The following is a 19995-nucleotide window of genomic DNA, read 5'->3' as shown; positions in this document are numbered from 1 at the left end:
CCTGGGCTGGCACTTCATGCTCATTTATCCTTAAGTCCTTGTGTGCTTTTTCTGGTATCAGAAAACCCAGTGTTCCAACTTTTAATCATGGACTTACTGCTCTTGGTCCAAGACTAAGCAGAGTATCATCTCAGAATTCTAACTACAACTTCATACAATGTTACAGATACAGTTGCACAGCTAATGTTACACAGTGATGTTGTTCATATACATCCCACTTTATTCTTTGCGTGCCTAATGCCTTTTTGCTTTTACCTGGAGGCTTTAAACAAGCAAAGTTCTTTAGTTATCTGTTTGAAACAATGCCCAAACAAAATCTTTTCTCTATTGTCATTACAGAAGAAGAAATGTCTGCATTTTCATGCAGTACAGAAGACACATAAACTATAAGAACACAAAATTAAACCATATTTAATTTAAACATATCAGTATCACACATTCTTAGTTCACTACCAGTAAGTCATCAAAACTTGTTACAAGGAAGACAGAAGATGCAGTTTACTTTCAATTAGAAAAGTGAATTTTCTTCTCACTCACTCTGCCTCCAAAAAGACTTTAGGAAGTTTTTTACAGCTGCCAAAAGCATCCAAATATTCTCCTAATAATTGTCCTACCACTAATAATTTTCTATTTAAATACAAATTTCTACAATATTGGACTTGAATATATATTCTTGTTCTCTTTCATTAATAGTGGATATAGCTCACTGTAAATTGTGTTTGTCTTTTTTCTTACTAAATAAATTTTGGTCACCAACAGAAAACTACAACCTGAGGGTAGCAAAAGCATTGGCACCAGTGTGTGGCAAAAATACTATGTGGAAATATAGGTCTTCTGGCAAAAGGCTTTGGGGAAAAAAGAGATCACTCTCTCCCAAGTGTAAAACTTAGTCCAAGGCTAAGACTTTTAAGTCCAACACTTAGAAAAGCACAGAAATGTAACTGGCCTTATCGGTACCAAACTGTATGAAAGAAAACAGGTGCTCTCACTGTGAAAATGCAGGTAAGCCTCAAAGCAACCTTACAGGGACGGCAGGAACAGACCTGGAGAGACACTATTTTCCCTGGCAATGAAAGGATGCTGAGAGCATCAAGAGGGCTACCAAGACTGACAAGGAACAGAATACGGGGAGTACAAAAAAATCCCTCTTTGCAGTAGCAACAGTAAAAATTAAAGATTTTCCTGGGCAGGTCTGACAGGAACTAAAAATTCTTTATGACAAGGTAGCACAGCACTGCAGTAATTTATTCAGTACATTTGTGGAACCACCACACTGCAGATTTTGACAGAACCGTTAAAGCATTAAAATGATATCTTAAGGTCCCATTCCAATCAATACTTCTACGATTCTAAGAATTTCAAGTGTAATTTCTCAAGTGTCATTCCCTCTTTCTAACATGTCTTTCTAACAACACTGAAGTTTAGTTTCCTAATGATTTATTAAGTTTTAGTAAAATAAAACTGAAAACATAAAGATTGTATGAAGCTGAAAAAGTAGGGCTTCAGTCTGAAATACAGTACCCATTTCAGCTGAAAACACACATGCCTTTCTGTTCATAATCAGTCAGAAACATATCTGGGACACAGCACGTTCCTCAGACTCCCAAATAACTATTTGGTATATACAGCCAGAAACATTTTCCCACAGACAGACAAGTGGGAAGCTACTATAAAGTATTGGTCATTATCTTCTGTTACTTGAATTCATGCACTTCCTTGGAAATCTCACAGGAAAAATGGAAAAAAGCTACAAGGCTAGATGATCACATCTCTGATCAAATAGCAGTATTTATTAAAACAAACCTTTACCTGAAATGGTAAGGTCTCTTCACAGAAAAGAAAGTGTAAAATAAACACTCTGAAGGTGATTCCTTCAGGTACAGCACTTACTTTAAAAATAAATAAAATTAAAAATAAGATTAAAAAAAAAGACGTTACTTCTCTCCACAACTTTTGCCTCACTCATATGCTTATAATCATCATGTCTACAACAACACAGACAAATCAGGTTGTTAACTTAACCCATAGTTATCCCACTTTCCAAAAACATCCCACCTTCCAAAAACAGTCTATGTGTGCATCACTTGTCACAAGGGATTGTGACTAAATGTTAGCCCAGAAAGAATAGTTAATTCCATTTTTCACATTATTTTGCTTGCCAGATAGATCACTATTTGAAGTTTTTCTCTCCAACAGACAAAAGACTTTAAAAGTGGTAAAGCAAATTATAATACAAAGACACAAAGAAAACAAACAAAAGGTACAAAAAATGTTTATCCTTTTTACTGATTTTAAAAAAACATTTTTGTTCCAAAACTTGTGTTGATTGACTGCCCTTACTATATATGAAAATGCATTTTAATATACATACTGAACAATTTTTTCATTTATACACTGAAAACATTAAACATACCTTTGAGTAATCATCTGATAAAATCTCAAACGTAACCACTAGAGGAGAGAGCAAGAGAATTTTGAGTCAACTAAGCAAGCAAACTTATTTGCAAACATTGGCATAATCCTGAAAACATTTACACTCATGCTAATCTTTAGTCATGTAAGTGCTCCCCACAGGTGCCAATGCATAATGCAGGCATTAATCTTTAGCAGGATCTCTAATTATATAACTTCATTTGCAAAATAGTTAAGTATTCTAAAGCTTTAGAAACATAAGAAGCATCCTGTAATCTTTTTATTGTTCTTGTATACTTGACACGTTCCTCAACACAACACTCAGCCATGTATTTTATTGGTTTGGGAAGGTCTAATCAAATGGTTTTCAGTGTGTGTGTGGTCCATAGAGCTTTGCTAATCCATCAAAGATGATAAAAAATTACATGAGTTTGGGCATATATGCATAAACTTGCACATGCAGTCCTTCCAAGGGGTCAGCACTTCCACAAAAGAAGTTCTAAGGCTCAAAAAAATCAAAAATGTGAAAGCTACTACTCACACTCAACACTAACATGTTGAACTTTGCCTAGTTTTAAATGAGGTGAGTTGGGAACATTAGGGAGTAGCTGCTTCAGCTACATTGGCTCTATTTAAATGAGATAACTCATTTAAAGTTACCTGAAGTGACTCTATGCTATACTTCAAATTAAACATACTTCTGCAGTGTACTAAGATGCCAGTTCAAAAAAATTTACTTTAAGCTCTAATTACCAGCAAGCATTTATGATTACAATGACTTCTACTCTTTCAAAAAGGGTTTCTGTCTTGCCATACCTTCCTCTCCCCAGCCTCTTTGAAACCCTGCCTAACAGTGCTCCTTCACCCTACATGACCCCTTGCTGTCCTGAGGCAGAGAGCAAAGAAACACCCCCATGCTCTTATTACAGTTTTTATTTTTCACATCACTTTCACATACATCACAGTTAGACCATTTCAATTCTTCTGTAATGAATGTGCTCATCTTCTCATTGCTTTGGTCACCCCTGTAGCCCAGCTTTCAGTCATCAGTCTTCTAATATCCCAGTCTTCAAATAAAAAAAAACCAAAATAACAACCCTCCCACCTACCTCAAAAAAACCCTAAACAAACAAAATAACTCCATAATTCCTCAAATTTAAGCACCCTAAAAGCTCAGAGCTGTGGCAGCTCCTCCCCTGCACTGCCAGCCAATTCTCCCTTTCCCATTGCCTAGATGGTTCCTTGTTCTCACCACAGTTGTTTTCCCACCAAATCAGTAGCTAACAAGGTGTAATTAGGGCCTGGGCCATGCTACCATCTACCCCTAAGTACCTTGTTCCCAGAAAACAAACAGAAAACCAAACCAGCAAACAAACAAACCAACACCCCCTCAGGAAATTCTCTTTACCCTCTAACTCAACTACTGGGCTTGGGCTCCAGAGAGAAAACAGAGCAACCACAGTGCATTCTCCTACTTTACTGTTTCACAGAACAGGTAAGAAGGGAGATCTTGCCACCACCCAGCCATTGTACCTTTGTCACATTCACCAAACAGAACACAGATTTCAGCCACATTCATCCTCTGACCACCACCCTTTCTGACTCAACGTAAATGTTACATCCCTCACACCATTCCAAGCAAGAAAAGAACTTTAAAAGTGGAATAAAAGGGGAAAATACAGAGATGAAGACTAGATGGTTTTACTCCAGATTCTTGTGTTCCCCTGAAACACATTTTGTCCCCTCAGCACAGGCAGCAGAATTTTTGCTTGAGTCCAATCCGAACTATATATGAAAGACATCTTGTACGAACAGGCATAGCTTATACTAACCTTCGGAATCTAAGCATCTTTCAAATTTCTGGGATAACTGATAGGTATCAAAACAGCGGACCCTGGGCTTGTAGGTTCCTGAAAGAATAATTCGATGTTTACTTACATAAAAAAGTTAAACAAAAAGATAACACAAAAGCATTTTTTCAAAGTATAATGTTTAACATATACAGGCTTTACTATGTTTCTACTATAAGTCTTCTGACCCATGACTGGAAAAACATGCCTCTTAGTAAGACAACCTTACAGCCTGGTTTCTGTAAGCACCCTACTTGTACACAGGTTCTCCTAATTACCACATACATCATACAGAATTTAATAACACCTTCCAGTAAACCAGTAAAATTTTAGCCAGTAAATCTGAAAGACCAAGGCTGCTCATGCTACTAACACCTACTAAAGTATTCACGTCTGGATCCCATTTTGACAGTTACAAAATGCAGCATTAGCCTCCATCCTATAAAACAATACTCAAAACAATGATGTTCAGAAGTTCTTTAAAGTAAATTTACATACATGCAATAAAAGTAATTCAGAACTTAGTAATTAACTGTATTATAGACGGATTTGTTTTATTAGTTTTTTATTTGTATTATAAACCCTGATGGCAGGGGCGTTGGACTAGATGATCTTCAAAGGTGCCTTACAACCCAAAGCATTCTATGATTCTAAGAATGTCTGTATTCTAAACAGAAGTGCTCCACAGCACCACTACCAAGAAAGCCATTCCATCACATCTTAAGAGTAAGCTTCGAGGATTATGTTCAGTGCTATGGTTAAAAATGAACTCTTACCAATTCTACCCGAATACTAGGTCACTCTGCACTCAAGATTTTCTAGGACTTTTGGCCTCTGTTAGAGAGACTTTGTTAACTCACCAACTGCCATAATATACTGTCCGTCTCTTGATACCTTAATCTTTGTGCTAACTGTGGGCATTTCAAAGTCTTGAATAAGTTCAATTCTTCTACGGATATCTGTAAAGAAAAAAAAAAATTGTAGAGTTAGCACAATTCTATCAGTCCAAAAAGCTGTAATGGTTTCCTAAGGAAGCATATTGAGTTAATTTGGTATAGGCAATATCTTTTAAAGATATTTTAAGTATAACTAACACATTATAAGCAAATTAACACAGCCTGCTAACCCTGAGAAGCAGGCTACCTCTGTGCAAGATAAATTAGTAGTCCAAGGTAACTATGTAACAAACTATTATATAATGTAGTAGGAAATACTCATGGCACACTTATACAATTAAGGTAATATACAATACCTCGTATAAGGTATTCCATCCTCCATTACCTCTATGCATTTTCTCTTGGTTAAGTTTCTTGTATAACACTTCCTATGTTTCCAAATAGCCATTTTTACTCTGTGCAACAAGTTTAGGCTGAAATGATGTGGTCCTGCTCTCTAAGATTAGCACAGCATCACAGAGTAGTTTATAGTCTGACTAACGTAAGGGACAACATGGAATTCATTCATCATGTTTCTGCTACAATACACAACCCAAATATTTAACGTCTGAAATTTAAAACACCACTGGTAATATTCTGTTCATGTGAAGCTATACAGGAAGTTGAAATAACTATCTGTAGTTTAATTCTGTAGTTTTAAAAGTATGACCTAGGGATAACTAGTATCAGTCAGTGAGGAGTCTCCTCTGGACCTGCATGCTGTGTATGTGGAGCAGCTGAGTATTGCTGAGCACCCTGTGAGGGGAAAACTCACCCACATCTTTCTTCTGTAAAGCTCTTTTCTTCCTGTCAGAGAGCCACTGCAAGCAAAGGTATACATCAGTCTTGAGCTCATTATTCGTACAGGAACCCGAGAATCACCTAAAGTTTATCCAAGCATTTCAAGTATAAGACATTTAGGCCGCTCTTTTTTTTTTCCTTGATTATGTTACAATTTCCATTCCATTGATAAGTTTAACCATTCCACACCAAGAAAACTTACAAGACCGTGTTGCTTACGGGTTCGTGGACTAGCACGCCTATAGTCAGAGGTTCATGCATTCAAACTGCATATCTGGTTTAAGGAACACCTAGAGCTGTTTCGCGGTACCCAACACAAGCGCACATGGACCGGGGCAGCTCAGCCAGGCCGGGCCGGGGCTCGGCTCCAGCGTCGGCACCGCGCGGGTCCAGCTCCGCCGCGGGACCCGGGCCGGGCCGAGCCGGGCCGGGCACATTCCCCGCGCCGCCCTCACCTCCGGGAGGCTCCTGCCGGCGCTCAGGCTGTAGATCTTCACCTCGTTGAGGCTGGAGACCTGCATGGCCGCGGCTGCGCCCGCCTCTTCCCGGGCAGAGGGGAAGCGGAAGGCGAGGCGCTTCCGTCAGCTCGGCCGCGCCCGGCGGCGTCCGTGGCCCGGGGGGGCGGGCGGCCCGGGGCCGCGGCTCTGCTCCTGCCTCACACGGGGGAGAACGGGGGAAGCGCAGCAAACCAGGGACAGCAAGGTCTGCAGCTCACAGCGAAGCAGCTCCGCTGCTGCCTCCTCCGTGTGCGCTGCCCACGGTCCCCGAGCCCCGGAGCGCGGCGCTGCAGGAGAGGGGTCGTGGGGAGAGGGCAGGAGCCGGGGCAGCTGTCCTCCTCTCCACCGGGCCCGTCCTGTGTCCGCACACAACGAGCGCTGTCTGTCCGTCAGGAGTGTCCGTCAGGCAAGCTGTGGTGTCATTCTGGATGGTCTTCGTGTGAACGCAGGAAGGCAGGAGTTGTTCTGGCAGCCTTGGTGGAGGAGGTTAATTTTCTCACCGTGTGGCAAACCGTGTCCATTAGCCATGGAAAACAGCAAGTCCAGGGTTTGCTGATGAGAACCTTGCCAGCTGCCATAAAAAGACACGTTTCTATTGCTTTGTAGCATTGCTGTTGAAAAAAGAAGAAAACAAACCAACATCCAAAATTCCAACCATTCCTTTTCCAATTTACAGGACAAAAAACAAGGACTGAAATAATGTGTATCCAGTCTATATGCATCTTGAAGAAACAATGAAAACAGCAACAAAATTTTTAACAATGTGTAACTGGCACAAAATGCAATCTGAAGCTGTTTCAAATAAGTTATGCATGGTGTTCCCTGGATGATGTATCGCAACAATGATGATACCAACATGACTAGAAAGAGCTCTGTTCTAGGTTGTGTTAGAGGGCATTAGAAATGAGATTCCTGGGAGATGAGCACACCTAAATATAGGTACCTGTAGGTTTAAGCTAGGTGTTTAAGCTCCCATTTCAGAGAGTTAAAGCTTTACTTGCTTAAATGTAGGTTGTCTAGTGGCATTTGAGATGCTATATGGTATCCAGGGCACCTAGATGGGGCTGACACAAGACCTGTGGAAAATCCATACCCTTCTGCAGTGTAATCTAGAGGCCAGGCAGGATGTGCAGGGACATCTCTGGTGGCACTAGAAGCTCAGGCAGCTCAATCTCATCCCTGGTAAATGCAGTTAATGGAGCATGAGGAGTATGGTGCAGCAGCCACTGGGTGTCTTCCGTGGAGTGAGTTTCATCAGGTTCCACAGTATAATTAGAGCACCATGAGCTATTCATAGATATTTACAGCTAAATTTCTGAGTTCACTTGTCCTCTATTCAGGATATCATAAGGAATCCCAAACATTCACAGGGGGTTGTTGATGTTACTTGGGGTGTGCAGAAGGCCTGTGTTATCCTAGAACAGCAGCTTGAAGGCCCAACAGGATATTCCAGGGCACCTCAAAAGGCATTCAGCAGCATCAGAGGTCTGAACCTACAAAGAATTCCTAGAGGTGTAAAACACTGGCGAGAGCTGCTTTGCTGCTAGTGTCAATGTTGTAATTATCTAGGTAATTGATTTTGGTTATCTGTTTGAGAAAGATGTCTTGGGAGATACTTCAAGTAGGATATTTCAGTACTCTTAGTGATTGTTTGGAGGCAGCATTTTGCTCCCTCAGTGTGGCATCTGAAGAAGTACTCATAAATACAGAGAGAGGCAAAGCCACAGAAAAGTTCATTGCTCTGATGGATCAAAGGGAGCATAAGGACACGTGGTGATCATGAGGGAATTAGACAGCTCTGAGATCACATGGCACCACATGCAGGGCCAGCCAGGGAAATGAGCTGGCAGAACTGTGTTACCAACCAGACTGCAGCACGCTCCTTGTCCCACAGCTGCCTGCTCCTTCCCCTCCACCTTCACCACTGCCTCATCCAGCCTAAAAATACGTAATGGGGTAAAAAGAAAAAAGATTAAAAAGTCGCAGTAAACCCACAAAATATGATAATGGAAAACATTAAACAGGACATTGCTTAGACACTAACATGAGGTTTTCTTGGTAATTTTCTTTTAAAACAATAAATTAAGTAGCATGATATTTTTCACATCAATAACAGTAAAAAAGCCACATGAAAAAAAGAAAAATGGTATTCCTGCTATAAAAATGTTCAGGAATGAAGTAGTGTATGTTGTAGAATCCAGAAATCCAACAACCCTACAACTTGAATTTTACCTTATTTGTTATAACATCCATCTGTGCAGAAAAAAAATCCCTGAAATCTAGCACCACTGCAGCAAGGAACTTTTCTCATCTGTTAACACTAGTTTCAACTTACACAATTCTAAATTTAAAGAGATTATGAGAATGTAACGTTTCTAAAATTAATCATGTAAAGCATTTCCACAGCTTGAGACTGCAGCAGGGATCCAGTGAAAACTGTACTTGGTTTGATATGGGAAGGAACTGCCTTACCTAGGCGATCAGGTCTACTGTGCCTTTCAGACCTGTAAGCTGTGGGTAAATATACATGATGTAGATACTTGAACTTCAGTTAAGTATGTTTTCATTATTAAAGTGTATAGTCTAAAGAAACAAACAAAAAAGAAGGAGTAGACAATAATCACTTCCGCTGTGAATGCCATCTCACACATCAATATGTTCATTTTTTTCTATAACTTCCAGAAAACCCTTTATTGTGCCCTAGGGGACACTATGATTGAAAAGAATTAGAATCATAGCATTTATGGGAACTGAATGTCTAATTAGCCCAGAAAGGGAAAAAAAACCCAAAAAAGCAAGGAAAAAGCCCCCTCAAAATGGTTATTTCAGCTACAGATCTTTTCTGTGTCTTTTTCTGGTGTGCTTTCAGTAAAGACTCTCCTCCTCCACACATGTATTGCTTTTTTATATATCACTAAAAATGTTAAAGAGAAGCAAAGGAAGATGAATCCTTGGCTAATCTAAAGAATCTATAAATTTAGAGCCTAAGACCTTGACCTACACGTTAGCTACCTAAAGCATGTTTTACATGGCATCATTCAGGGTGCCTTGCATCAGCTGCTTCTTCCTAGTGCTGAAGATACTTAAATCTTTTAGGAGCCTTCGTTTAAGGTTCTTGGAAGTGTCAAGAGCTCTGCTTCTGTGCGTGACTGCACCTGCCTGGCCCCAGCATCTCAAACCCTCTTGATTTACAACAGGTCGTGTGGAAAACCAAGAGCATCCTTCTGCTTAATTTCTTGTGGGGGCTGAATTTATCTTTGTTACAGAGAAACATGAGTTAAAAATACACCATCTTTTGACAAAAATAAGCCCCAGTAATAGCAGAGATTGCCTAAGTGCTGTATGACAACACAGGAATTAGACCACTCAACTGGAAGATGAGAACTGGATAACCCCCAGTGAGGCGCTCGACTCCCTCTTGCCCAGATGCCTCTCAAAGGCAGGTACGGAGTTTTTAGACTTGCTTCCTTCAGAACATGCCTGGATTAGAAATGCCTGGAGAACATAATTCCACACAACCCATGAAATACTCCCAATGTCTTAACCAAGCTTAACGGAATGTAGGACAAGCTCAAGATTTACTTAAGGACTAAAAGCCACAGCTACACACGAAGGAAGAAGCATCTCCAGGAATGTAAGCATCACTGTCTTGCAGATTCCTGCACCGCGTATTTGTTAAATAAAGCACCCAAAGAAGTTCCAGAAACAAGAGTTTCCTAGAAGTTTCTTGAATTATTCCAAAACCTTCAGACTTGCTAAAGGTAGTCAGCGTTTAATAAAAACAAATGGCCTCTGCATTATTTGCGCTAGTTTAAAAGACAGCAAAAAGATGCAAAGCTGCCGTAGTCAGAGCTGTGACAGAGCTTTTACGGCACCAGGCGCAGCAGCTCCCCGTGCTCCGGGAGGGAGCCCTGGCGCCCTCGCCCCCGCCCGTGGATGCGGCGGCCGCCCCGCGCCCCGCTGCGCTCTGCTCCGCCCCGACCCTGCCCGGCCGCCGCTCCGGGCACGTCCGCGCCGGGAGCCGCCGGGAGCCGCCGGGAGCCACCGGGAGCCACCGGGCTGGGAGCGGCGCGGGCACGGGGAGCGGCGCCCGCAGGTTCGGCAGGGGGGTGAGGCAGCGGGCAGGTCAAGCAGCGGGCAGTGCCCCGCGGGGCCCCGGCAGCCCCCACAGCCGTGCTGGCAGCGCTCGGGCACGGCGGGGCCCGGCGCGGGTGCCGAGGGCGAGTGCCGCACCTGCCCTGTCCCGCGCACCTGAGAGCGAGGGCGTGTGGCGGGGATGCTCCGCGGGAGTCCTGGGGAAGGGACGGGGGATTGCGGTGTGGTGCCAGCTGCTCGCTCTCCTGCCCTCCCCTCTTTGCTTCACACCACGGTAGTTGTCCCCCCTCTATTCTCGCCACTGTTCCATCTGCGTGGTTCTGCTGATACCGTCTCCGTACGCCAGGACTCGCCTTCCTCCAGCTCCTTCTTCTCGAGCCTGGGAAGAAAAAACACAGGGGAGAGCAATACTCTGGCTTGCCAGTGGCATCTTTTGCAGACTTTATGTTCAGCAGAGGTCTTGCTTTCACTTTTCCTTGCAAATGTCCAACAATTTGAGAGAGAATATTTATCAAGCAGAAATGCTTTATTACATTTGGGTGGTTTGGTAAAGCCCCCAAGCTCCCCAACAGGCACTGAACTTCCAGCGCAAGGCAAATGGAACAGGCTGGGAGGGAAAAGGGGAGGAGGAAGCTTCATTCCTTCATGCAGAAACTGGGTGGAACAACCCTGAGAAGGAAGGAGCAACCACACTCTTTCCATGACATTCTGGAGAAGGTCATGTTCCATTTCAGCCTGAGACACAGGACTGACTCACTCTCCTGGTGTTTCTGAAGAAGAAAAATCTCTGATCTATTCTAACTCTTTTTGTTCTTAGGGAAGAACACATTTTGTGTGGTGCTCTTTTATCCGCTTACCTGCTTTGAGTTTCTACAGTGACCAGGAGTGAAGGGAAAATATTAGATCATGTCAGAGTTCTGGCTGATTTCTGCCCCAGGAGACAAAACAAATCTGCAGGCATGGGAGAGAATGAACACTGTGACATCTAAATCCAACTTGTCCAGCAACAGCAAATTCCATATTCCAGACTTAAAGGTAAGTGAGGAAGGGGTTTGTATATGGGCAATACAGCAGCACTAGCCAGGGCTAAGGACTTTTGGGATAAATACCGGATTTATCTTTTGGGGTAATATGTAGAGAGTAGAAGGAGATTGTGTTTGGGGGCTGAATTTTGTTCAGTCAACTGCACACAGAGAAGTAAGTCATTGTGCTCGAAGCTGAGCTTCACATTGGAAGAGTACATGTATAAGGAGTGAACATGAGTGAGATGTTAAATAACTGATCTATTGCATTCCATGTACAACTTGCTCCTAATCATGAGAGTCATACAGTATGGTACATAATGGATTATTAATGCAAAGGGAGTAGCTGACTCTCCACAGCCATGGCAGCAAGACTACTGACAGAGAAAAGAGTGTTGCTTTTTTGTATGCACACCTGAGATTGATATGATTTTCACCATCCATGGACCTTATTTTTACCATCTGTGGACCTTAACCCGCTGCTGGTGTGAATCTGCTTATGTTAAAGTAAAGCATTTGGGTTATCTGTAGATGCCCATTCACATTCTATTTGTTCTACATAAAATTTGTTTCTTCTCCCTTAGATTGACCCTTCATAATGTTGAGCTGGCAACATTACAAGAAAAGGTTTGGCAATATGCTGCAATACCATAAATATGGGGTTATGACTGTGACAGTCATTCAAAGAGCAGATGTTGGTCAGAAATTGCTTTGCGAGAGACTTGCTTTGGTAATAGCAAAGAGCTCAGACAGACACCCCCTTTTGAATAAGTTCTGCTTCCCTTGGTTCTCTCAGTACATCTGACTTGCTTGTATGAGTGCATTATTTGTGTGCATTTCTTATCACTATTTTGTCAGGTTAAAGACTATTCTATGCAGCTGGATGATAGAGGATGAAGTGAAAACAGGAAGAAAGGCACTGACGTGTAATCTTGAGACTACACATACTTTTTTCCTTTATTAGAAAAGGCTTTTTATGCCCTAGTTCTTGGGTAAAGGAATTGCTACTGTTTTCCACCAAGTAAATAAAATTCTGCCAAACTGTTAAATTCACATGTGCTAAGGAAAAGTCAGTCTCCTTAAGGCTCTGCCAACAGAAGCCTTAGACAGAGTTGTGCATCTTTCACCTAATTCTCATCTTTTGCACAGGTGGGGACACTGGATGCTCTTGTTGGTCTGTCAGATGAGTTGGGAAAACTTGATAGCTTTGCTGAAAGGTAAAATAGATCTTATTTACCACCTACAAATGAGAGACATTGTTTTTATGGGATGGTATGTCCTTGTGTTCACCTTGGTCTGACTTAGTTCAACCTGGACTACAACTGGACTAAAGTGGATAGACTTCGTTTAACCCTTGTGTTGATTGCCATGGAGTTACCACAAAGAAAGGATCACTCCTTAAACTTTAGTTGAATTATGTCCACGGTAGTTTTGTCAGCACAGCAATCCATTTGAGTGGCAGTGCTAGGGAAGCTGTTTCTCATAAGGAAACTGCTTAAAATGGTGGGTTGTGGTGCTATTTTGTTTTATTTTGTGCTTTTGCTTTTGTTTTAAAGAACATCCTCCCACCCCATCCAGAAACTTGATAAAACGTTTAGAGAATATGAAGCCCTCCCTGATCTTGTTCTGACAGAATATTTCTATTGAGCCTTCTATGCCTTTTCAACCAGATAGAGGAGTTTTAACGATTATATTCTTTTGAATGAAGTCCAGCCCCTCCCTCTCAGGCTTTTAAACTCCTTAAAAACCAGAATATTTACTCACATTGCATCAAAACTACTTAAGGAAAGACTCACATGATCTCCTTGCTGACAATTGCCAAGTTTGCCTTTTGGGACAAACTGACCTGAGTGTACAAAAGAATAATGTAGTACAGCAAGCTGAGAAAATGCCAGGTTTTAAGATACTTCATGGCACAAGGTAGACTTTGAGGCAATGAAAGTATAAGCTGCTGGGTTTTTCTGCTTTGTCCTGTTTTTTGCTTTGGCAGTGTACCTCACATGTAGTTTTGGTCACAGAGGCAGGTGTTAGCTCTGGGTCTTTTTGCCTTTTTTCTTCCAGTCTGGACTGATAAGCATTTTCTTGTCTAAGTATGCTCAATCCTTTCATAGATCTTGGTGTGGCAGTTGCAAAGACGTACAGAAACCCTGATATAAACTGTTTGAATCTATGCTAGGCAGTTTAAGTAAAAGTTGGTCTGGTAGAATACATTTCTGCATAGGATTTTTTTTTTCTAGTTTTACTGGTGCTACCTAAGGGCTGTATTAGGATGATTGCATCTGGTAACTCTGGGTGGCACACAAGATTGATCTTTTAGAATCATAGAATATGATTCATATCTTGAGTTGAAATGGACCCATAACGATCAACGAGTCCAACACCCTGCTCCTCACAGGACTACCTAAAACTGAACCATACTGCTTTTTCAGGACTTTAAGCAAGACAGAGCAACTTAATTTATCGACAAAACCATCTCCACCGTGACTGCCAAAAATACTGCCCCATATTCTTTGTAACACATTCCAGCTTCTTGTTCAGTTGCAGAGATTCTTGAGGAGGTGGGAATGGGGGCAAATTTGGGGAGAGACGGTGCCAATACCTGCTACCTGTTCTAATAGAAAGAGTTCAATGATCCTTGTGGGTCCCTTCCAGCTCAGAATATTCTGTGATTCTGTGTCTCTAGTCAGGGTAGCAGATAGGAAGCAACTGTGTGGTCTGGGTTTGAGGGCTGCCAGGAATCATCAGAAGCGGTTTTTCAGAAAGGCATAACTAATTCTCAGCTTTGTGAAGAATTAGGACTTCTGAAAAGCTGACTGCAGAATCCGTGTAAGATCATGGAGGGCAGTTATATGTGAAATGTCAGTAGGAGCTCCTTAGGCTTACCGACTCCTTCTCTTATCTTTGTCTTTACTTGCCAGCATGGTACAGCTTCTTGTTCAAGCTGAACACCACTTTACTCCACTAATTGTCCCTTTAATGCCAGTAATGACTCTAGGCACTGAGCAAAGGGGTCAGTGAGGCCCTTCCACTGTAATCGGCTGAGGCAAGGACTCCTCCTGTTTGTCTCATTTGCCTGTAAAGATAGGTAACCAGGAAGGATCAACAAGATTTAAAAATAAGAAAGATGTTTTGAAAAATAAGAAAAAAGCATTAGAGTAGTAACATTAGAGTAGTAACAGAGAATAATCAGCAAGGATTAATCAAAACAACAGAATAATCAAATGTATTAGCAGAGTGAGTCCCACAAGGACATACAAAAGCATTTTGCACTAAATAAATGCCTCAGGTTTTATGTCTAAATTGTAATTCAAGAGTTAAAATGCCAAGCACTCACACTTGGTTGAAGTAAATGGCATCCAGAGGGTTACAAGCCTGTTCAGATGACCTGAGCATTTATGTTCCTGGTCCTCTGAAAGAGCTGCCTGCTGAACTGTTGCTGGATAAACACAGCTGCCAGTAAAGCCAGGCAGTGCAAACCTGTCAGCGCTGCCACCTGCCAGGACAGCAGAGAAGGGGCAAGAGTTTGCAGGAGCTATTGTTTCCACATACTTTTATTATTTATTTACACAGGGAGGAGGAGTGTTTTTCCATGTCATCCTGTGGTAGCATGAAGCTCTCTTAAAAGCTGACAGTCTCCTGGATCACTCTTACCCGGGGGTTCTCTCTGGTCCTTGGTCAGTGGCATACTTGGGAGTGGCCTCAGATTGCAGGACTTCTGCTCCCTGCAGTGTTTTGGAGGTCTGGCAGGTAGCACCCTTTCATTCTCAGTATCACTTAAAGAGTGTTAGACTTTTTTTCTTTTTTTTTTGAAGGTAATGACATTGCAGCAGTTGCAGAAGCAAAACATGAGAGTCTCAAGACATAATAGTAGGTTAAATGGAGTTACTCTCTTTACAGATTTTTATTACTACTTCTTGAAGCAGTTTTGCTGAAACTCCTTTTATAATGCATCATGTTAACATGGTATTTGCTCAAGATGAGATTAATCTCATCTAAAGGCAGAGATCTGACGGTTGGCTGTGAAAACTGCCCATTGTTGGATGTCAGTGTAGTCAGTGGGGCTCCTCCAGGGGTCTGATTCCTGTCATTTGCCCCAGGCATCATGGTGTGCAGGGGATGTGTTCTGTCTTTGCATGGGAAAGGTATTGGGTGAGTGAATCCCACTTGCATTTCACAGAATGTGATGCAAGGCACAGAGGCTAAGGCAGGACTGGAGAACATTTCTCTGGCACAGTGTATTACACACATTGTGGCTTTATCCTGCTGCAGGGACCACAGGATGTGTGGGCTGGAAAGGAGCCAAGCCTTGCCTGGGCAGGTAGGACTGTCAGGTGCATGAGAGCTCACAACTGTCCCACCCTCTGTATCTATGGAGAGAGGCCAGAGCTGTCTCCCACCTGTCAGGTCAGCCACCAGCTGCAGTCAAGAGTAATGAAAGCAGCTCAGGCCCCTTGGAGAAGCTCCTGGTTTAAAAACATCCCTGTAAACTGCTTTCTCCCTAATGTCTTTAGCCTCATCCTATGCTGGTTTTACCAGCTGCTGTCTTGTTCCAAGATCCTTTGGGCTCTCTGAGCATCATGAAGGAGACAAAAAACAGCTCTATCTACAAGCTGAAATATGCAGAAGTGCTTGGCAAGGTTGCAGAGGTCAGGGAATGTGGGGTATGCCCAGCCCCTGCCCTGGAGGGATCTCTGCTGAGATAAGAGATTTTGCAATCGCCCAGCAGGACTCCCTGGAAAGGCAACCACTTCTTTGGTCATGGCGAGAAAAGACAGACCCACAATCCTTTAGGAGACCCTATGCAGATCCTTTGTAACCCATTGGCCTTCACCCATCCCCTGTATCCCTATAAAAGCAAAGGCCTCTGCCCCTGTGAGAGAGAGCACTCATCCCTGGCTTTCCCCTTTGCCGGAGGGAACCAACAATAAAGCTGCCTTCGTGTGGAACCAGCCACACGAGCCTCTCGTCTCTCTCTGGTCTGGCTTGGCCTGGAGGCTGCCCTGCAGAGCTGAGCTGGAATCACGAGCTGATAATCACTAAAGAGCTGACAGTCTCTGCAAGGGCTCCTCTGCCAGCAGCTGAGGGAAGACACCGGGCCTTGGGAAGGCGATTCCTTTCGGGACCATCTCCCTGGGCCGGTCACCTCTTCCTGGGTCAGAGCCACTGACTCCACACCAGCTGTAATAACTGGCGCCCGAGTGGGGTGCCACCCTTACCATTCCCAGCCAGGATTTCTGACTGGGGCCACTGAGAAACGCGTGCTGCCATCTACTCCCCTGCTCACCTGGAAGACTGACAATCGAAAATGGGTGAGGCAGTGGCCCCTTGAAGAAGAAAAACTCAGCGTGCTGGAAGCCCTGGTGGAAGAGCAACTTGACAAAGGTCATATCACTGAAACCACAAGCCCTTGGAATTCCCCTGTCTTTGTACTGAAAAAGCCCGGCAAGGACAAATGGAGACTACTCCAGGACCTACGAAAGATCAATGAAGTCATTGAAGACATGGGCCCCCTCCAACCCGGCCTGCCATCACCATCGATGCTGCCCCGAGACTGGCTGCTGGCCATCATAGACATTAAAGACTGTTTCTTTAACATCCCGCTCCATCCCCAGGATGCACCACGGTTCGCCTTCTCCATCCCCTCTCTTAACGATGAAGCCCCACTCAGAAGATACCATTGGCTCGTCCTCCCACAAGGCATGAAGAACAGCCTGACCGTCTGCCAGTGGTACATCGCCCACATTCTGTCCCCTGTTCCCGGAAGCAATCATTTACCACTATATGGATGACATACTAATCTGTGCATCAGAAAAAACTTACTTGGACAGAACTCTTAAAAAGACAATTGAAGCCATAGAAGAAGCAGGGTTTGAGATCTGTGAGGACAAAGTGCAGCACTCCAGCCCATGGACTTACCTTGGCCTCCAGATCCGTGAGAGAAGCATTGTACCCCACAAGGGAACCTCTGTCTGGATCCCTCAACCCCCCCACAGCCTGAGTGTGGGCAACGTGCTGTACTTTAGCAACCCTCAGCTGGTGCCAGCTCCCTATGGGGCTGCAGCCAGGTGGTGAAAAACTGCAGCAGCTCTGAGAAGGTGATGTGAACTGGAGCATAGGGGTATAGATGCCTCCTACAGGCACTCCGAACTGCACCTGTCCAGGGTCATGAGAAGAATGATTTGGATTGAAAGCGTACTTTAAAGATCCCCTAGTTCCAACCCCCTGCCATGGACAGGACGCCTTTCACTAGACCAGGTTCCTCAAAGCCCTATCCAAACTTCATCCAACCTGGCCTTGAATGCTTCCAGAGATTGGGCATCCTCAACTTCCCTGGACAACCTGTGCCAGTGCCTCATCATACTCACAGTAAAGAATTTCTTTCTTTATGTCCTATCTAAATCTACTCTTAGTTTAAAACTGTTGCCTCTTGTCCTGTCACTATAGGCACTGGTAAAAAGCCTCTCTCCACTTTCTTATAAGTACCCTTTATATACTGAAAGGTCTCAGTAATACCTTCTGTTCTTCAGACTAAATTGACCCTAAACAGCTTAAATTTTAACTACTGCATTCTTGGAAGCATCAGCAATCTCAGATTTTTCCTGCCTGTCATAGAACTGGAAAACCTTTCCTAAGACTGTTTCTTCACAGGAACAGAGATAGATGCTTTGCAGCGCATGAAAGAAAATCCTCTTCTCTGATGCTTTCCTGGTATCCTGGCCCAAAGTCCCTTTCCTGCTCTTGAAAACCCTAGGATGTCACACAACACATTGTCCAAACACTGTAGATGCCCTTTCAGTCTCCAGCTCATCTGCAGCTGTAGTAGTCTCCCCTCAGTAAGGAAAGAGATAAGAAGCCTGCCATTATACTCCCTTTCACAATGCCAAGGATTATGTCCACTTCATGTCTCTGCCAATTTAATAATCAGTCAGTAACCTTGTAGCTGCTGGGTTTTTTCCAAGGTGTAGTCAACCTAGGACAGTGAGGGAACTGCAGGCCAAATTCTGTGAATATTTTTGAGTGCAGAAGGACACTTGAACAACCAGAAAGTCTCTCAGCCTGTATGAGACAGGTACTTTGACTAGAGACAGGGGGATCTACTGCTAGAGGGACTTGATGAATCCATTTCTTAAAATAAGCAAAGAAAAGTGACTCTGTGGAGACAGTGTTCTCCAGGAGGGTCTCTGTACAAATCACTAGTCTGAATTGGGCAGAAGGGTTTGAATGTAGTTCTCCTACACCTTAAAGGAGTGTCTTGTCCACCATGCTAAAAGAGAAGAGAGAGAGAGTCCCCCAAAGAAAAGGAGTAAGAAAGAAATTCCCCATCAAGCAAGACAAAACTGCTATTTTCCCGAGTATTTTCTGAGAACCTTTTCTCAGCAATCCCTAGGGGTTTCTTTAGCATCCTGTGGAAGAGATTTGCAGTCAATGTCTGTATGTAGCCTCCTGTTCTTTTGTCACCTTGGGGGTTTTAAACTAGTTTCTTGCCTTTCTTGCCTTCTGGTTTCTGCTGTGTGTATAATGAGTGTACAGAAGACTGAAACTTGATCTTCTGTAAGTCCAGAGCACTGGCAAAATGACATTGCCGATGTTTTTGAAGAGATCAGTGTATTTAGAGGTAAGACACTTAATTCTGCATTGTGTCATAGATTGTTTATCATCATTTGAATTGCAAATTAACCTGCCTTGCTTCAGAAGTGTTTTGTTTGGGCATTTCTGTGTTTATCAGATCATTGTGAAAACTGCTTTATAATAATTTTGTTTCTTCACTAATAAAGTTTCTCTTGTTACACTTAAGTGTAATAAAGAAAATCGCCCAGTACATAGGAGAAGTTATGGAGGACTCAAAAGATAAAGTCCAGGAAAATCTTCTGGCCAATGGAGGTAGGTGCTATGAGTGTGGGGGCTTAAATACGTTGATGCTGCTTTTGCTTGCTTCAGAATATGAATATGTGTAATTAAAACCCTCATGCTTTAGAAAGGACAACCATCAGCAACATTTTATAAGAACATATCTAGACTGCTCCCATTTTTCTCAGTTAGCAGAAGTTAATTTCGGAGTGAAGATGAAAGTAGGAGACATCCTTCTTCACTCCTAACATGACCTAGCACACTTCTGTGCCCTGTCTGGGCTTGATTTCTTATGGGCACCTAAATCTCATTCTATATGGCTGTGTGACATCTGTCAGTGATCTGTTAGTGATTTGCATTTTCCAGCTGTTCTGGAAAAATACAACAAAATTGATGTGTTATGCATGCTGATTACAGACTTGCAGAATGATGCTTTTGAATAAACTAGGAGTGCACACTCCATCTCCCTTTGTCTGCAATGTTGTATTTCAGACCTGTATTCGTAAAGAATGAGGAGGAAGTTCTTTTAGAAATG

At 43.0% G+C, this 19995-nt stretch overlaps 3 protein-coding genes across 6 annotated transcripts in view; 1 reads left to right on the top strand and 2 right to left on the bottom strand.

Moving 5' to 3' along the window:
• Nucleotides 1–6564, bottom strand: part of NOL10 (nucleolar protein 10) — a 51498-nt gene extending 44934 nt beyond the window's left edge. The window contains exons 1-5 of the mRNA XM_042033009.1: nucleotides 6454–6564; nucleotides 5973–6018; nucleotides 5123–5221; nucleotides 4245–4322; nucleotides 2414–2451 (exon numbers count right to left, since the gene is read on the bottom strand). Of these exons, the coding sequence (XP_041888943.1) occupies nucleotides 2414–2451; nucleotides 4245–4322; nucleotides 5123–5221; nucleotides 5973–6018; nucleotides 6454–6519 (327 nt within the window). The 5' untranslated portion in view covers nucleotides 6520–6564. The remainder of the gene's footprint in view (nucleotides 1–2413; nucleotides 2452–4244; nucleotides 4323–5122; nucleotides 5222–5972; nucleotides 6019–6453) is intronic.
• Nucleotides 6565–6887: 323 nt separating this feature from the next.
• On the bottom strand, nucleotides 6888–11319 carry LOC121666970 (translation initiation factor IF-2-like). Of its 2 annotated transcripts, XM_042033015.1 has the most exons (4): nucleotides 11124–11319; nucleotides 10747–10969; nucleotides 8361–8433; nucleotides 6888–7106 (listed from the first exon to the last, which is right to left on the bottom strand). In XM_042033015.1, exons 1-4 carry the CDS (start codon nucleotides 11317–11319, stop codon nucleotides 6915–6917), a joined length of 684 nt encoding a protein of 227 aa, XP_041888949.1. In that variant the 3' UTR covers nucleotides 6888–6914. The 2 variants fall into 2 exon arrangements, with proteins under 2 accessions (XP_041888949.1, XP_041888948.1); XM_042033014.1 differs by lacking the exons at nucleotides 6888–7106; nucleotides 8361–8433 and having other exon boundaries at nucleotides 9752–10969.
• A 9-nt stretch (nucleotides 11320–11328) lies between these two features.
• ATP6V1C2 (ATPase H+ transporting V1 subunit C2) overlaps nucleotides 11329–19995 on the top strand; it is a 19771-nt gene continuing 11104 nt past the window's right edge. Inside the window, exons 1-3 of one of the 3 annotated variants that reach the window (XM_042033013.1) lie at nucleotides 11329–11625; nucleotides 12762–12829; nucleotides 19408–19493. In XM_042033013.1, the coding sequence (XP_041888947.1) occupies nucleotides 11497–11625; nucleotides 12762–12829; nucleotides 19408–19493 (283 nt within the window). In that variant the 5' untranslated portion in view covers nucleotides 11329–11496. The remainder of the gene's footprint in view (nucleotides 11626–12761; nucleotides 12830–19407; nucleotides 19494–19995) is intronic. The other 2 variants (XM_042033012.1, XM_042033011.1) reach the window with 2 other exon arrangements.

The sequence above is a fragment of the Corvus kubaryi genome, unplaced genomic scaffold (genome assembly GCF_017639235.1).
Source record: "Corvus kubaryi isolate FWS band 111438036 unplaced genomic scaffold, C.kubaryi_AGA036_p1.0 37354, whole genome shotgun sequence".
NCBI classification, from domain to species: Eukaryota; Metazoa; Chordata; class Aves; order Passeriformes; family Corvidae; genus Corvus; species Corvus kubaryi.
The sequence above is the reverse complement of the archived record's forward strand: the minus strand, read 5'-3'. Positions and strand labels throughout refer to the sequence as shown.